The sequence below is a fragment of the Trichosurus vulpecula genome, chromosome 4 (assembly GCF_011100635.1).
Source record: "Trichosurus vulpecula isolate mTriVul1 chromosome 4, mTriVul1.pri, whole genome shotgun sequence".
NCBI lineage: Eukaryota > Metazoa > Chordata > Mammalia > Diprotodontia > Phalangeridae > Trichosurus > Trichosurus vulpecula.
This window is the reverse complement of record NC_050576.1, coordinates 372,600,414-372,618,518: the sequence shown is the minus strand read 5'-3', so window position 1 is coordinate 372,618,518 and position 18,105 is coordinate 372,600,414. Positions and strand designations below refer to the sequence as shown.

The following is an 18,105-nucleotide window of genomic DNA, read 5'->3' as shown; positions in this document are numbered from 1 at the left end:
CTGGGGAAGGATGGGTCGGCGTCTGATTTTAAAAATTTAAATATTTTTATTGACAATATCTTTTTTTACGTTTCCAAAGGATTCACTATGTCTTTTTTTTTAAAAAAAAAAAAGATCCAAAACGGTAATATAAAGTCAAAATTGCAAACAGTAAAGTTGGTTTTTCAAAACTGTACAAGTTTATTCAAGAAAACAAATCACAATGAAATTTTTTCAGTGTAAAAAAGAACGTAAGGGACATTAGTGGAAGGACACAACAAATCTGTAGAGTCGATTGATAAAATTATGTTACTGTTGCTTTTATTAAAGTCCTTGACTTTCTTCCAAAACTTAAAAAAAAGTTCAAGTTTCCATGTTGGAAGTTAGTTAACTTTACTGAGGAGGAAATGTTCGATCTTTCATGTGTAGAGATTGTTCAAATAAACAAGAAGTCTCTCTAACGGAATCATTGGAAAACGCAATAAGAAAAGAAATCTATTTTTGTGGCAGACTGTAATCTGATCCCTTGTTTTGCACTTGAGTTTGAAAATTCTTGATTCTGAACTTCTGTTAGAAATACACGAAAACTTGTTGAAAGCTGTACACTTCCACTCATTTCAAAGGATTTTTTTCTAAAAGAAAAAAAAAACTTTAAAAGTGAAAACTGTGATTGGGTTCTCCTTAAAGAAAAGGCAATAAAGAACCACATAGATCATAGGTGATACAGGACGATTCCCCGCCCCCCACCTCCCATCTCCGTAAAATCACCCCTGGACTGTTCATCCATTACTTCCAGGATCTAGAACCAACAGTTTTAATCAACCAAATTACAAAAATCTTTCTGACCCTTGACCCTCAGAAACATATAATTTAAAATGGTCTTAAAAGGCTATTTTTTTTTCAAAAGCATGCAGACCCACTCGGGTTTCTTGGTCTGCCTTCACAGGGAAATGATTATCTTTTTGGTTTTCCTTTTGATTTCTCTTTTAGTCCAGAAGTATGTGAAGTAACAAAGGTTAATAAGTTTGAAAACATCTCTACTACTCGAAGTGATTTAAATGCCACTCTCTAGTGTTGTGTCTGAAGAATTGGTGACTGAGACTGGAGCACGCAGCGCCAGACGTGAGGACAGAGTCCACCTCCGGGCAAGAGACATCAGGGGGAAAAGAGCAAGCTTCAAAAGTTTATTAAAAACAGCCCAACAGTTTCTCCTCCGTTAAAAAAAATGGTGTCGTTTGAAAGGGTGAGAGTAAATTACATCCAAGAGAAGGGAGGTAGATATAGTCTACGGTCCCTGTAATATAGAAGTAGAAGTACATCAAGCAGTTAGTCATCCTGGAATGCCTTTAAAAACCCTACAAGTTACAGGTTTTAAGTGTTTCAGAAGTGGAACCAGCGACTCTAACTTGTAACTTTTCACCTTCATCAGGAGGCAGAAGGAAAACACATATAACACACCCAGAGGAAGCAACCGCAAGGTTGGGAAAGAGTGTCTTGTTTCGGAATAATGAGATAGGTCGCGAATCATTTTGCCTTCCATTTGGCAAATTCCTCCAATTTTCCCCCCTCTCCCTTTGAGTTACGTTCTGGAGGACTTAATAAAGTAACTAAATAGACAGAAATGGGATTAGGGTGGAATATGGAAAAGTGGGGATATGGAGGCTGAGGACATCGATTTAACTACCGCTATTTCCTCAGTCCCTTCGTTGGCTTCTTTCGTTGCTATAACCTCAGAGTAATATCTAAAAGTAAATCACAGGAATCCAAAACATGAAGACATAGGGATTCATAGCTTACGTGTTTCAATATCGTAATGGAAAGTTTCGGGTTCCAAGATTTCATTTCAGAGGGTTGTTCAGCTAGTAGCCGAGAGATGGGGGTAGCTGGGGTTCATGAGGAGAAGAAATGATGCATTTGTTTTTCTTGTAGGTCTGTGTTTAGTTTTAATTTTCCTGTATTTTAAAATAAATACATTGACTGAAGCATGTTTGATCTCTGCTAGAAGGAAGTAGACATTGTAAAGGAATGTGCAGTGGTTTGGTATGAAAATGGAGTTGTGACTCACAGCTGCAGGCAGAAAAAAAAAAGGCGTTGTAGTGTCAGCCAGAGGTGTTCAGTCTAATAATTCACGCTGTAAACTGTATCCCCTAAAATTACTTACATAATAAATCATCCTGCGAATAAAAAAAAAGTTTAGGCTGAAAAGTGTGAGTGAAGCTGAGGTCTTTAAGGGACTTATCTGCTTGGATCTGTTTGCAGTGATGTGAATTATGGGCTTATTTTGCCCAACCTTTTATGTATTCGAATAATATTGGAAATTATTCTAACACAACTGATTTTCCCCCCTGCGGCTTCAACACATTTCTGTGTAGTCTGTAGAAGAACCTGGCTCACGTATACTTCTCCCACACTCCCACTCTACCCCCACCCCTTACACTGGTTCCGGCTCAAATCGATTTACCGGATTTACAGTTCATTTATACAATTTGAAGAGAAACCTCAACATTAGGATTACTTTATTTGTTAAAAATTAATTGGTTATTAGCTAAACAGTCTTATGCACAAAGAAAAGTAAAAAGCACAAGTCTTCATGAAAATTTATTTCCCTTCTTGTTTCATATTTCTGTGTTTCTTAGAAGACAGAGGTAAAGACTAAATTAATCTTAAATGCTTAACTACCTAGCGTGTGAATTAATTGCGATTTTGAAATAGTCATGGACTGGTGTCTGCAAACCAAGCCCCAGTAGCCTCCCAAGTGCTAAGACACTAGAATGCCTTCGAACAAAAATAAGTCCTTTATATTTCAGTCTGGAGGTGATCGGACATTAGTCCAGGGCAGAGAGAGAAAAGATGCAATCGTCTGGAGGATATTTGAAGCCCAAACGACAAGAAGAAGCCGATTAAACAAAGCATGTGAGGAAATGGTGAAGTTGAATCCCGGCTGCCACATTGAAACTATTTATTTTATGGGATCTTCTGCATGGCCAGAATGAGTGTGTGCAGCTAAGGTGGCATGCTGGGAGCTGTGGTAGTGAAATATACTGAGGCGATGGTGGGCTCTCCGAAGTTACACAGACCCTAGGAGGGGAAGGGAGAAAAAAATCAAGTTGACACGGACCTCTTTCGCCAGGGTATTTCAAATGAATATATAAGGTGGAGGAGGAGATTGCTTGGTGATGGGGAGGTGGGCTTGGGAAGAAAAGGAGGCGAGAAAAGATTGACCCCACGGTAGTTTGCAGTAAATGTTTACTGGGAAAAGGAAGTCAACACCAATTAAAATTCGAACCCCACTTTCATTAGTATTCATGACATAGTATCTAGCTTTTATGTTTATCTTTCTCCCCGGATCAATATCGGAGCAGCATGGGCCTGGAATGAGCAGAAATCTGGCCACGGCATGCAGCTGACCTTTCGCTCTCTCCCTACAGGTCAGATCATCTTCATAAGTATCACCACCTAATGCAGAGCTAGCAATCGCTCTCATTAAAACTGTTATTGAAACTGCTAACCAGGACCGAGGGGGTGAAGGGGAAGAGGAAAGAAATAAAGAAAAATGTGAGATGGTAAGAGCAATGTTGACATTCTACCCAACTAGCTTCAAAATACTCAAAAACTTTTAGCAGATACAAGATATTTAAAGCCAACAACTCTGAGTCTTAGATGAAAAAGTAAACAATTTTTTTAAAGAGTGAGGGGGAGAACTCCTAAATAAACCTATTTACTATAGGGAGTTGTACAGAATCAAAGGAGAACCCCAGATTTGGGGGAGTTGAACTCAGAGCCCAGGAAGCAAAGGGGGCTAAGTATAGAGACAACACCCCATCAGGGGTTAAAAAAAAGAGTAAGGATTGGTTTAGGGGTAGGAGGAAAGAAGGCTAGAGAACCCAGCACCCCTCCCATATGCGAAAGAGGAAAGTAACCCACCCAGGCTAGGGAAGAATATAGCTTCTAGGCCTCTGACCTATACCTGAGGCCAAAATAAAGGTCTAAATTGTATAAAGTAGATTCACATAGAAGAGAATTCCCTGATAATCTTCTCAAGCTAAACTTTTGGGGAGTCAGTACTGGCAAACTAATAACTCTAGCTAAAAATGAGGGGGGAAATGGAAATTTCAGGAAATTCCAGAATGATAGAAAGAGAGCAAAGGCTTATTCACACAGTTGACTGGAATGGAATATGTAGAGACTTGATGGGGAAAGAGAGGGGTAGAGTGCCTTGTTGAAGCTTCTTTCACCTTTAGTTGCACTGGTTCAGAAAACATGGATACCTGTTCTGGTTTTACCCTTTACTATCTATGGCTAAGTCGACTAGCCTCTCCAAGCCTCACAGGATCATATGATCATATATACAGAGCTGGAAGGGACCTCAGAGACCATGTAGTCCTTCACTTTATTGATGAGGAAACTGAGGCACAGAGAAGAGAAGTGATTTCCCCAAGGTCACATTAGTAGTTAAGTATTAGGATGGGAATTTGAACACAGGTCCTTTAAATCTAGAGTCATGCTGCCTCAGCTTCCTGAGGATAATAGATGTCCAGGGTCTTCTAAGGAAAGTGCTTTGTAAACCTTAAAATATTATATAAATGTAAGGTGGAGATGCCAGTAGTAGAGTAGCAGTAATGCTAGGTTGTTATATTGTTGTTAAATAAGATTAAGGAAGGACCTGGAGAAGTGAGCAGAGTGGAACAGTTCAGTTTCCAAACCTGTGGAGCCTAAACTCTGATCAAAAGGAATTAGAGCTTTGAGGAGGGAATGTTCTGATTGTTGTCATTGTTATGAGGAAAGAATCCCCACATATTTTTAAAAGTTCTGGGTCTCTGCTGAAAAAGAAAGGTAGGCCTCCATTCTAGGAAGAATACTTGCCCCTCCCCCCTCAAAGTTGGATGATTTATGGGCCAGGGTCTGAGGGAGAACTAAGCCCTGAAGAAGTTCAGTCTCCACTGCTTTGAGAAGACCCTTGCCCAATACAAAGGTTCCTGAGAGGGACTGAAGTAGGCTTGTAGTTCTGGGGTTCTCATTCCCAAACTAGCTCTAGGCGCTAAAATGAAAGTGACATAGGGAACCCGAGCTGTTTCCACTGCAGATGCTGGCCCTGACATATGCCCTCACAGGCCCTTTTGCTAGCTTACACATTGCCACAGGCCCTTTCATAAGCATCCCAATGCTTATATTGCTCCCCTCCACACCATTTCTCTGGCCCCCGAAGGACTTTTTGTTTTTGAGGAATCTCTACATCAGCATTTAAAGCCCTGAGGGACTTGGGCACCCATGAAGGGGTAGGGATGGAGATGCTGATAGATCTATTAATTTCCGTTTTCTTCTCAGGGTCTCAGCTTCTGAGATATAAGATTGAGCCTTCCTCACCCTCTCATCTGTAGATGGGAATGGGAAGATAAGACGGAAGGGCTGCAGAAGACTACAAAGGGTTTGTGCACAAACCGTCAGATTTGGGGAGTGGCAGCAAGGCAGAGGAAATGAACGGAACTGACTTCTCATATCTTCATATTTCGGAGGAAAAGGGCTTCAGGCCTCCAAAAGAAAAAAAAAAGAGAAACTTCAAAGGGTAGTGTTGTATTTAGCTCGATTTAGAGAAGAAAGTGTTGAGTTCCAAGGCTGGACAATGCCGATGTGCCGTTGTACACTGAAGCAGTTGCTTCGGTTGTCTTCTTCATCCATATTGCTGTGGGCGAACCCGCCAGACCTTTCCTGGAGAGCCTGGGGGGAACCTGGGGAGAAAGGGCAGCTGGGGACGCGGGAAGAGTAAAGATAAGCCGGGTCCCTAGAATCCTCGAAACCTTGGCCATGACACCAGGAAGAGTTATATCGGCCCCTGGCTGCCCTATTTATTTTTTTTTTTATGGAACTTCTCGTAAAACTCCGTTTAAATGGCCAAGTGTTTTCTTTCTCTCTCCCTCCAATCTACCCCCAGTATTTGTAGCACTACGAAAAGACAGAGTAAGGGCAGCATATTTTATGCACAGCCACAGTCTGAAATGACTATACACCAGCGCAGCGGTCGTGGCAGGGGTGGGGTGGAATGGCGGGGGTAGCTCAGTACTTGAAGGTTTGGGATTTCTTTTTTCGTGTTAAACAATGTGCTTGCCTTGTCTTTTGTCAGTGGAGAGGATGGCATTTTACAGGACAATGTTATGATAGGATCCAGTTAAAAAGAGAAACCCATTCGCTGTGGTCTGCAGAAGTTATCTTTTATCACGTGGGAAAATGGGATCCAGCTTAGGCTGGAGTCAAAGTGATATCAAAAACTATAAGCAATTCATTAACAAGTATTTATTATGTGTCCATCCTGCAGCTGGGCACCAGATTTTCAATGGAATTTACCGAGTTATTGTCTCAGTTTAGGTAGCAACACATCAAAAGGTTCAAATATTTGATGTGATGAGGTAGTTATAACGAGACTTTCTCCTCCTTCTTTTATGTGAAATTCGCTCTCGTGACTCCATTTTCACGACTGTGACTGTATATTTGCGTGTGCCTATGTTTCTGCACGCTCCCGTGGGTCTCCGGGTGTGGAAGAGTATGAGTATTTGCGATCAAGAGGAGTTAGTGTGGAAGCTCTCCGCATTTTCCTCAGCCTTCTGGCAGCCGCGAGTTCTGTTGGCTTGTCAGAAAGAGAATAGGGCTCTTTCTCGCAACTCTTCCAGTACGTGAGAAAGGCAGAGAGCTCAGGATAGCCAGGGGCATTTCTGGTCTTGCCCAGAATCTGCCCCTGGTTTGTTGCAGGCAATAAAAACATGGGAAGTCTGAAAACAGCAGCCTGAAAGGTAGACAAAAGGGGGTGGGGGGTGGGGAGGCGATTGACGGAAAATAATAGAAAGGAGCGGAGTAGGGGCTTCTGGGCTTCCAAGCAGAGAATCAGCCAATTCCTCTGACCTGTTTCCTTTCGCTTCCACCTCCTCCCCTCCTTCCCTCCCTCCCTCTACCTTTCCTCTTATCATACCCTTCAACACTCACAAAATGCAAACATGTATTATATGCCCGTAAGGGTATAGAACGTGAGTCCAGTGATTTGCAGGAAATCGTTAATCGGGAAGATATCGGAAATAAATTTCGGTTATCATTTTTCTTCTTCTCTTTATTAATGGTAATAGTATTGATAATAACAAAGCATATCCCAAGCAGCGCTCCATCTGTTTCCTAGTAAAGACAGGAGGAAAGATAGGTTTGTGGGGTTTTATTTTGGTGAGGAGAGCGAGGAATGCAGAGAGGATGCTTTATGTTAGGCTATGGGCTAGCGCAGTCAAATTGAAGTTCAAGTTCATTGCCAGTCAGCCTGGGGATGGGTGGGGGGCGGGGGCAGGAAAAGCCACTCTCTCGTCTACTGTCGTCTCCCCTTTCCCCCAGGCCATGAATGAAAAGGCAGCTTTGTTAGCCAGCCTGGGAAGACCTGTTTCACTTTGCTGTATTTGGGTCTCTAAAATAATGACGAGAAAGAATTCAGTTCCGCAGGGGCAAGGTTGGGTTCTCCCCCAAAACGCCCTCCCCAGCCAATCCAGTTCATTCCTATTTGGAACCATCTCCTGTGTGTATGGCTATTTTAAAGGACTCGAAATTAAAATATCCGTTTTAAAAGAAATACAAGTCTCCCTAACCCCCAAGAATTTTCGTCTTAAGAGGGAGAGTAGAAAGGACTAAGGATAGCCTTTCGAAAACCAGCGCTAAGTTCTCTGTGTTGTTTTGTTTAAGAACGGGAAGCAAAACTGAGGCGAAGCTGGAAGGCTTTGTGCTTGAGAAGCTTTGGCCAAGAGGTAACAGTGGTCTGTACAAAGAGGCCCAAGGCTCCACTCCCATAGAACTCTCCCTGTTCCTGCTGCCCTCAACGCTGTTGGCCCACCTAATTCTGAGGCAGACGTTTAGATGGGCTGAGTTCTTCCCTTCTCTCCCCCCCATTCTCTTTCTCTCACATCCTTCCTCCACCCACAGAATCCCCTCTTCCACCCCACTCGCGCCCCCCACAGTTTATTTCCCTCTTCCACATGGGGCCCAAACCATCCTGAGTTCGGAAGGGGACTCAATACAGTCGTTTCTTTTAAGTTTAGACCTTGAAAATAATAGAGTAAATCGGTGATTATTGTATTCTTATAAACACATGTATTATAAAGACACACACACACACACACACCAGCTTGCAGCTCACTGGAAGAAAATATCCTTAAGACCCTTGACGTGACTAAAGTTGTCTGAAGTTCCTTTCTTCCATTAAGAATGACCTAAGGTTTCAAAACCGCTGACATCTTAAAACCGTTGACATCTTAAAACCGTTATCCGAAATCGTTGTTTTTTAAAAAACCAAATCTGTAATAAATAACACTTAACTGCATCACATTCTTCCTTCTCCCCACCACTAACAGAATACCGAGGGGGGAGAGGAGGGAGAGAAAGGATGATGGCAAAAACCTGAGGCTTTTCCTCCCCACACTTGTAATTTCTGGCAAAGTCTCCTAAGACTTAGTAACATATGCCAATTATTTTTAATAATTTTGTTTAATATTATTATGGGTTATCAATTGTATTTTAATAGTGGTCTAATCACTTTAGGAATTGGCGTTTCACAGCTACAAGGCAGCTGAGAATGAAGAGATTCCAGCGTTTGGGATATATACACATACATACCCAGCACACACATTCTGAAATGGACACAAACTTTGTCCCTGGAGATGGAGCCCCCCCTTAGACTTTTTACTCTCCTCCCACTCCTCATCCTCTCTCCTCCTCCCTTCACAACTGGTTTATGTTTGTCCGGGGTTGTCAACTGAGCAGGTAGCAGCTCCCCATTCTAAGCAAGCAACAGTGGCAGTTGTTGGAGCTGAGTTACCTACGTTTGCCTATTTTTTTCCAGCCATCGAGGGTAAAATAATTGAGAGAGTGGGGGCACAGACTGGAGACCTGGACGAAGCAAGCACCATCACCACAAATAGCTCCGGTTGTTGGCTGAGATTTAAAGGAGGTTTGCACAAGTTTTGTTGGAAAGCAGCTTAGCTCCCGCAGGGAGCTAGGGGTTCTGTGCAAATCAGGCTTTGCTTGTTACTGCCCCTATAGATGGCACAGCCTAGTCCTTTCAGTCTGTCTCTACTACCTACAGAAGAGTGGAAACAGGGCTAAGACGAGTCTTAAATTTCCACGAGAAGATAGAGATGTCTTGATTGTTCCCGGACTCTCAGTGTTTTCACCATCCCATTTCTTTCCCCTTCTCTATTTTGAATTACCTTGTCTTCTTATGGTTTGACAGCTCTTTAAAACTATTTCTACATGCTTGCATCCTCACCATAAAAGTCCAACCAGTTACTGATGTCACAAAGAGGTTCCCCATTCCAGTTATTTTTCTTTAATTTTGTTTTATTTTAGTTTGCTTGACACAATCTTCTCTGTATGGGGGACGTTTTTGGTTCTTTTGGGGGGGGGATTGTGCCCCTACCCAACAGCAACAGTTGATGGTTTAATTTTCTAAATTGAATTTAAAAGTCTTGCATTTATTATTTCCTCTTTGGGGTAACTATGCTAATCAAAATTATGAAAATTATTGAAAATGATTTATGTTGTCAGCTCTTTGCTTAAGACATCAAGAAAAAAATGAATGCCTATTGGAAAACTCAGACCATTAAATAATAATCTGTTAGCCAAGTTCAAAATCAAAGTGCTACCACTTGGCTGTAAGTTTACAAATGAGTTAACTAATTTTACTTTTCAGGGAGAAGAAGAGAAAAGGGAAAAAAGGAGGGTTTGTTATATTCTAAATTCATTCCAAATAGCTGAAAAATTTTCTCTCTTATAATCCATTAAAGATTCTGAAGGTTTTTGACTTTAGGTCTCCCAGAAGTTTCCAAAATATTAGTTAACTCTCAGGCACTAACTATGCATAGAAGGCAATTTAGAAAGTATCTCCCTAAGGAAATGTTGTCTAAGTCTACAAATATCTTACTACACATGAACTCTGTCATCTTACACATTGAGAAATATATCTTTCATGCCCTAGATGCCGCTTTCTTGTTTCAAGAAAACCCTTGATAAAAGAAGAGTATGTTCATGCAGTTTCAACACATTTTTATTATATTTCTGTATGCATTACTCTTAAAACATCACAAGAAATGATGAAACCACTTAAACCTTCAAATAAAAATTCTGAAACAGTTTATGCCCACAATTGTACATATTTATAGTTAAGAAACATTCTTTATAAATATTGTTTCCTCTGTAGCAAGTTAATACCATAATTTAATTACAAATGGATAAATATGGTAATGGATATTTACAGAAGGAAGGGTGTTATTACGGAAAAAGCTAACGGCACAACGTTTATTTTTCCCCACAATCTTCCGTACAGGAACTAACAAATTGAACTTGCAAAAGCACTAAAACATCACATGTAAACCCAGCTAACAGAAAAATACATTCACAAGCGTTGGTGGTGGTGGTGGTGTGTGTTTGTGTGAGTGTGTGTGTGCTGTATAGAATTGTGTTGGAAAAACAGAATGGAGACTTTGGCACGGTTTTTTCTTCCAGTCTATAGTTGCATGAAGATTACAATCAAGTTGCCTCATAAAAAGGAACACAATATTCAATACCACAATACAAAATAAACCATTTTCTTCCACATTACTTAAAAATAAACCGGGGAACTAAAAAATAAAAAAGAAAAGAAAAGTCCATCACTTTGGGCAAGAAAGGGGGGAGGGGAGGAAACTCAACCGTCGTTCTACAAATGGACAAACTTCTATACACCAAGAATCCATTAAAACTTCGTTACCACCTCAGAGAAGGAAGGAGGAGTCCACTATGTACACAGTTTTGTCAGGAAACGAGTAACTAGACCGGGAAGAGGGAGTGGAAGAAGAGCAAGAAGGGGGAAGCAAGAGAGTTTGGTTTGGGTGTTTTTGTTGTTGGGTGTCCTTGCTGTTTTTTTAGTTTCAGAGACTCTGGAAGGGAAGTTTTTGCTCTTCGAGATTAGATCCTTTGTTTTAACTTTTTAAATCCTTTTGCTGGTATGAATAAAAATAATTGAAACATCCACTATCACTAACTGTTCTCTTCCCCTCCTCTGCAGAAGGGTGGAGGATGAGGGCTGGTTGGACTCGGGGAAAACTGGGGGGGGGGGGTTGGGAGAAGGAGATTGGCCCCTCCTTTAGACGTACCATTCGTTGAAGTTGGAGGAGAGGCCACTGTGACCCCCGCCGGTCCCACCGCCCCCGCCGGTGCTGCTGCTGCCACCGCCCCCTCCACCGCCGCCACCGGCACCCCCGCTGCCTCCCCCGCTGCTGCCGCCGCCTCCGCCGCCACCTCCAGCCCCGCTGCTCCTGTGCACCGCGGACACCGCAGCGGCCGCCGCCGCCGCTGCTGCCGCTGCCGCCGCTGCAGCAGCAGCAGCCGGAGACAGATTGGTGGTACTCTGGGGCTCGGCGCTAGGGGACACTAGCCCGGGTGGGGTGGAGGACTCATAGCCCGAGCTGGCGGCCGGGGAGGATTCCGAGCCCTGTGGGGAGGACTCATGGACCTGAAAGACAAAAGGAAGGGGGGAGGACAAGAGGGGGCTAGGTGTGAGTGCAGCTGCTGTGGGGCCGAACCAGGGGAGCAGGATCCTTCAGAAGATCCGGCTCCTAAGAGCTCCTCGGATCACAGAGTACTGGAGGCCTAGGCCCAAGCTGCAACCCCACCCCTCTTCCCACTTCCAATTAGTGTAGGAATTTCTCTACCAACACCACCCCATTCCCAGACTCTAACCCATAGGCTAGGTTCCAAAATTTAAAAGGGGAGAAAAAGAGACCATCGTCTCCCCAGGATACCCCAGCTTGACCAAGTACCTTCATGTGCTTCCTCAGGGAGCTGGGATGGGTGTAAGATTTGTCACACATCTTACAAAGATAGGGCTTATCCGAAGTATGGACGTGCATGTGCTTCTTCCGATCGCTGCTGTTGGCAAAGCGTCTGTCACAGCCTTCGAATTCACACTGGAACGGCTTCTCTCCTGGAAAGCATAAACAAGCAGGGCTTGATGATAGTAAACAAATAACTTGGACTTGTAATCCACTCCACAGCGGATGCCTATTTAGGGGAGGGCGGAGGAGCGTAGGGTTGTTACTGTGGTCTTCCGTAAAGACTATGATCCACTTTAAGATTTTGCATTGTCCTATTTCAAGGAAGGAGGAACATGGCAATTATGTTTGATTTTTTTAAAAGCTCATTCCAGCCTGGTGTCCATTTGCCCGGGGTGGGGGGCGGTGATAGGGAGAAAGGGGGCAGTAGCTTAATGAATATTATTTGGCGTCGCCCAGGCTGAGAAGGGCTTTTTTTCCCTAACAATGATGGATTGATCTGTAGCTTCTAATAAGTTTGCCTCAACATTGATAAGCTGTTATTATGACAAAATATTTGTAACATTTTTTAAAAATCACACAGGCTGTTGGGCTTAGTTTATTTCTATCTGAGGCCAGTAGACTATTAAATCTTTAGGGCTGTTCTGTGTGTTTTGAGAAGGGGGCACAGATGGGTGTCTACCCCATTATTTTTCAGCCAACAACCTGCAAAAAGAATTACTATGATTTCTGCCATCACGCCCATTCCTTTTCCTCTTCTTCTTTTTTTTTTTTTTTAAGTGAAGCTTAGGGAAGAGGTAGTATCTAGATATCCCTGGGAGGCGCAGATCCGGTAGACATTAAACGCCTTCCAGTCTCTCCCCCAACCCCCATTTAATTTTCATACGGTTTTTACGCCCTAATGCCAGAATTCCAAATGCTTGGAGTAATTTAGAGGTGTGATAACTCAAACATCCCCCTAGTTGGAAAGGGAACCATTTAACATTAAATTCCATTAGCACCTAAATTGTTTTTTAAAGACATCCGTTCAGACACAGTGACTTTAATGCGGGCATTTCATGCAAATAAATTTCTCAAATTTTAAACCTTGTTAAAAGCTTGTCTAGCACCTAGTATCCTTCCTAACACAGAAGAGAACAATAGGCCTACCGTTCGTCCGGTTTTCGAGTAAATATTGATGTGGAAGTTGTTAAAATATTTGGCTTTCTATTATAAAATAGTCTGGCACAATTTTGGCTGGGACCTGGTAATAGATGAATAATATATGAAGCTGGGAGACGTGTTTATTTTGCGACTCTCTCTTCTCACGCGATTCCCCTACCAGGAGCCGCGCTGCCCTGCTCTTAGCTCACCAGGTTTTTAGCTCAAGTTTTGGGAGTCGCAAATCCTCCATTGCCCATTACATATTTTAACAAACTGTTGCAAAAACCACTGTAAACCCCCTCAAATAACTTCGAGTATGACTTTTAAAACACTTTTAAAATGAAAAATGTTTTATTGCCCAAGCTCACACCAGTTAAATTTAATAGGAAGCAGTCTCAGAAAGGGACTTTTCGACCCTTAAACAAGGCACATGAAAACACACACAAATGAGATAGAAAACACAAACTGGCAAAATAATCTCCAAGCTCTACTCATGTTCACCAAATTAATAAAAGGTTTTTGTGTGTGTGTGCTCTCAGTTCACACCGATATTTTTAGAGGGTCTTGGAAAATTAAATATTCTCACTGTAAAAAGGCTGTGTTTTTGTCATTTAGAAATTCATTTTCCTAAAGGGATGCCGCAGATAATATTTAAACAATAATAACAAAGCAGCCCTCCCTTCCCTTTCTAAGCACACACACACACACACACACACTCACACACACACACACACAGTCAACAGGGTCCGAGAATCAAGGCCCCTCTGGAATAAAATATAAGATGTTTTTTCTTTTCCCCTTCCACTTTCAGGGGGAAGCCCCACATTTCGGCCCATCTTCTACTACCCTCGAGACAGCAGACTCAGCAATTACCTGTGTGGGTCCTTTTATGTATCTTCAGATTTTCCGAACGGGCGAAAACTTTCCCGCAGCCGGGAAAGGGGCAAGGAAACGGCTTCTCTCCGGTGTGCACACGGATGTGGTTGACCAGTTTGTATTTGGCCTTGAAGGGCTTGCCCTCCCGAGGACACTCCTCCCAGAAACAGATGTGGTTACTCTGCTCAGGGCCCCCGACGTGCTCCACTGAGACGTGGGTGACTAGCTCGTGCATGGTGCTGAAAGTTTTGTTGCAACTCTTCTTGGGATTGCTCAGTTGTTCCGGGTCGATCCACTTGCAGATGAGCTCCTGTTTGATGCACTGCTGCCTCATGTAGCGGAAAAAGGCACCTGGGTGGTGGTGGTGGTGGTGGTGGTGGGCGGCGGCCGCTGCCATGTTCATGCCCATGTTCATATTCATGGGGCCGTATTGGTTGTGGAGCTGGGCCGCCGAGTAAGGGTCAGTCCGGGGGCTGGACACTTGGCGGTACTGGTCCGAGCGACCGAACACCTCCCCGGGCAGCCCCAGCCGCATTTGCCCGTTCAGCACATTCTGAGAGCCGTGGGGGCCGTGCTGCTCATGGATCCCTGGGAACAGAAGGTGGCTTTGGGCATCTGTATGCGGGTGGTGCAGGCTTCCTGCCCCTGGCCCGAATAGCCCGTGCTGCCCACCGGCCGGAGTCGAGTCCCCAAAACCCCGGCTGCGGAACAGAAAGTCCCGGGTGGAGTTAAAGGGTGCTCCCGAATAAGAGCCTACATGGGCGGCGTGGGGCCCCAGGGCTGCGGCTGCGGCTGCCGCTGCGGCAGAACCCGGGTAGCCCCCGGGCCCTTGCGAGGTAAAAGCCGAGCTCTGGCCAGGGGACAGATCATGGGCCCCGGGGTTGAGCTTGAAGGCGCCCATGTGCGCCGCGGCCGAGTCCACGAAGCCGTTCTGCGCCGCCGCCAGGCTTAGCTCGCGGTCTTGCATCTCCGCGGCCGCTGCCGCCGCAGCCGCCGAATGGTGATGGTGTCGGGCAAAGCTGCCCACCCCGATGGCCGGGAACTGCGGCCCCGCGTCCAGCAGCATGGTCAGCCCGCTCCGCTCCGGCTGCCGCTCCCGCTCGGCTTCGGGCTGCTACCCCCGGAGGAGGCGCTGGCGTCTGCCTGGCTGCTCGCGCAACTCCCGGCGGCTCCTCCTCCTCGCTTAGCTCCCGGCTGCTCCAGGCGGCGGCGGCGGCTCCGCGAATCGCAGCAGCCGCAGCAGCGGCAGCGGCAGCGGCAGCTTCAGCCTCCGCAGCCGCGGGCTCCTTCGAGCCCAGCTACTCTGCTAGCCTCCGCCGCCGCGCCGTTGCCGCCGCTGCTCCCGCAGCTCGGAGCTGCAGCTTCGAGCTGCTTGGGTTATGGAGCAAAGCCGGAGAGAGGAGGAGGAGGAAGAGGAGGAGGAGGAGGAGGAGAAGAAGAGTCCAAAGCCAGGCGGAGAACCAAAGTGTATTAAAGGAGCTGTGGCGGGGGCGGGCGGGCAGGGGAGGGAGAGAGAGGGAGGGAGGGAGGGAGGGGGGAGACGAGATGAGAGGGGGGTTGCAGGGGGGCGAGCGCTGTGCCTTTTCCTGCACACACAGCACCCCCCCCACACCTCCTAACACACGCACACGCGCGCGCGCGCGCGCACACACACACACACACACACCGCCGCTGAGATCTGTGTCACTATCACAGAAATCACCACTCCCCCCCAAAATTAAACATTAAAATTAAATCAAACAAAAAAATTCAAACTGCCCAACAGAGGCAGAGAAGCAGACTGGGAGAAGATGCGCAACCGGCCGCACTGCCCCCTCTCCTGGTTCCCCCTTCTCCACCTGATCTTGGTGGGGAACAGGAGGTGGGAATGGGGGGGGGTGGACCTAGAAAAGGACAGGGCAATCCACTCCCCTTCCTGCTCCTCTAGCTGCCGGCTTTGGGATTTTCTTTCCCCCTTCCCCGCTCCTCTCCTCTCGGCTATGGGTATTGTTATGATTCAGGGTTTGTGGTTTGTTTTTTATCCCTCCTCTTCTTCTTTCGTGCTTGGCATTGGATGTATCTCACGTAGTAAACTTGCAGCCCCAACGAATTCCCACAGATGAAGGAATCAGACGCTCCTGTCTTTCTTTAAGTTGTGTTGGAAGAGGAGGAGGTTGTGGCGACTGTGATGGAGATGGCAGTGGGAGGGGAAAGGAGGGAAGGGGGAGGGGAAAAGGAGGGAGAAGGAGAGGGAGGAGGATTAAAAACAATAACAACAATTAAAAAAGTGATCTCTTTTTCTTTCTCTTTCCGTGTTTCTGTCTCTCTCTCTGTGCCCAGGCAGGGAGTCGGGGATCAGCAGCAGCAACAGCGGTGGCAGCAGTAGCAACAGCAACAGCAGCAGCCCATGAGGATGGAGTATTCTCTCTGGAGCTAGCAAGTGCGGGGAATCCAAAGCTGAATTCTCTTTTCCCCTTTCTCCTGGCGTTCGGGTTTATTTGCCGCTGCCACCACCACCTCTCCCTCTTTCTCCTCCCCCCGGTTTATATCGGGGGGCGCTGCTACGGTCTCCGGTTTTTATTTTTTATTTTTTGCTTTCCCTTTTTTCTCTCCCCTCCCCCCACCCCCTTTCTTCTTCTCCTCCTCCCCTTCTCTAGTCTCCCTCCCTCCCCTCTCTGTCTGGACTGGCAGCTCCTCTTCCACCGCCCCCTTTAACAACCGCACGGTCACTCTAGCCGCGTTAGCTCATTGGTCACCGAGGCCCAGTCAATCCACACTTTCCCCTTCCCCGGCCCCTCCCCCTCCCCCTCCCCTCTTCCAACACTACCTCCCAGTCGGCTAATCGCAGCTATCTGGGCCCCAAGTCCTTCCCGCCTCCCCATAGCTTCTCTTCTAGCCTTCCATCCCTGTTTCTCTCCACCCTGTCCCCTCCCCCTCCCCCAACCCCTTCGTCTAGCTGGGTCCAAGAGGCTGAAGCAGCAGAAGCAGCTGTAGCCGCTGGGGCTACCGCCGCTACATCCAGGAACCTTGCGCCCCCAGCGCCAGCGCCAGCGCCCACCGCTGCCACTGGAGGAGGCTCTGGAGAGAGCTGGGGTGGCGGTGGGCGCCAGAGGCACAAGGCGAAGGGCGCCACTGCACTTGGCTCAGGGAGAGTGGGTCTGAGGGTCACAGGTTTGTCAGCGCAGTATTAAAATGAGAAGGGGGCTAGGAAGGTAGGGAAAGGCGGCCCACATATCCTGGGATTTTTGGAAAAGGTCATTGGCTTCTGGCAACATCAGCAGCTACGGCCACCGCCACTACAAAAGCCACAAAGATAGACACAAAAAGAGAATGTTAATCCCTGCTTGCCATTACGTTTTTTTTTTAAATAACAACAAAAACGGTTGTGGCGAAAGGGACCCTGAGAAGTTGCGGGTGAATAGGGGAAGAATTCTAATAAACGCACTAGAGGCTGCAAGTCTGTGCTAAGAGCCTCCTGGGTTGGGCTTGAGGAATGGGGAAAAGGGAGAATGGGGAAATGGAATGCAAGGAGAAGTGCTTCCTTTTCAGGTTTTTTTTTCTTTCTGTGTCCCCTCTCTTCCTTTCATTTTGCATTTTTAAAAATTGCTCCTGGGTTGGAAGGAAGAGAAGGAACGAAGGAAAGAGAAAAAGAAAGAAATGCCTCTTTCCCCAGCACTTGCGCGCGCGCACACACACACACACACACACACACACACACAAAACTACCACCCCCATCCTCACTGTGGGCCCCCAAACAACAGTCAGCCTCTCCTGCTATTCTCGAAGCCTTCTTACTGTAAATGTTTGCTCGGCCCTGACCCCTACTTGGGGCTTGTTTTGAAGTTGCTTAAATACAGTGTAACTATTCGGGGTCAATGTCCAAATCAGCAGCTTGGGAGTGATTGTTGTTACCTTTGTGGGTATTTTAAAGCTAGCGCTCCCCCAGAATTTGTGTGTGAGTCAGCATCATGCCCTCGCCAAAGAGACCAAGCCAGATATACACGGTTTTACGTTTTATTTCCAAGGTCTAAACACGTTGCTGTTGTTGTTAATCATCATCACCCATCATCATCATCACCATCAACTGCACGGAGTGAAACATTTTCGCCGTCAAAAGACCAGTGTGCCTTTTTCTCTTAGCTCTTAGTCCACCGCACAAGCCCCCATATCTGCAGATCAGAAGAAGGACCCGGCACTCTTTGGATAACTTGAAACGTCTGAGAGGTTTTGGTAGTTTCCTGTTCAACAATAAAATGATAGAACTAAACAGATAAAGAAGAACGAAGAATCCGGGGTCTGCTGA

The 18,105-nt window shown here is 45.9% G+C and overlaps 1 protein-coding gene across 2 annotated transcripts; it reads right to left on the bottom strand.

Moving 5' to 3' along the window:
• Window positions 1-11,086: 11,086 nt before the first annotated feature.
• ZIC2 (Zic family member 2) lies at window positions 11,087-14,889 on the bottom strand. Of its 2 annotated transcripts, XM_036757341.1 has the most exons (4): window positions 13,821-14,889; window positions 11,793-11,956; window positions 11,334-11,485; window positions 11,087-11,162 (listed from the first exon to the last, which is right to left on the bottom strand). In XM_036757341.1, exons 1-4 carry the CDS (start codon window positions 14,887-14,889, stop codon window positions 11,117-11,119), a joined length of 1,431 nt encoding a protein of 476 aa, XP_036613236.1. In that variant the 3' UTR covers window positions 11,087-11,116. The 2 variants fall into 2 exon arrangements, with proteins under 2 accessions (XP_036613236.1, XP_036613235.1); XM_036757340.1 differs by having other exon boundaries at window positions 11,087-11,485.
• Between the last annotated feature and the right edge of the window lie 3,216 nt (window positions 14,890-18,105).

Bases quoted from the DNA above. Each gene is read 5' to 3' on its own strand.
- ZIC2 (XM_036757340.1), bottom strand. From the start codon at position 14,889: ATGCTGCTGGACGCGGGGCCGCAGTTCCCGGCCATCGGGGTGGGCAGC. The intron at 11,957-13,820 runs GTAATTGCTGAG...TATGCTTTCCAG, and splicing joins ACATAAAAGGACCCACACAG to GAGAGAAGCCGTTCCAGTGT. The intron at 11,486-11,792 runs GTACTTGGTCAA...TTTGTCTTTCAG, and splicing joins CCCTGAGGAAGCACATGAAG to GTCCATGAGTCCTCCCCACA.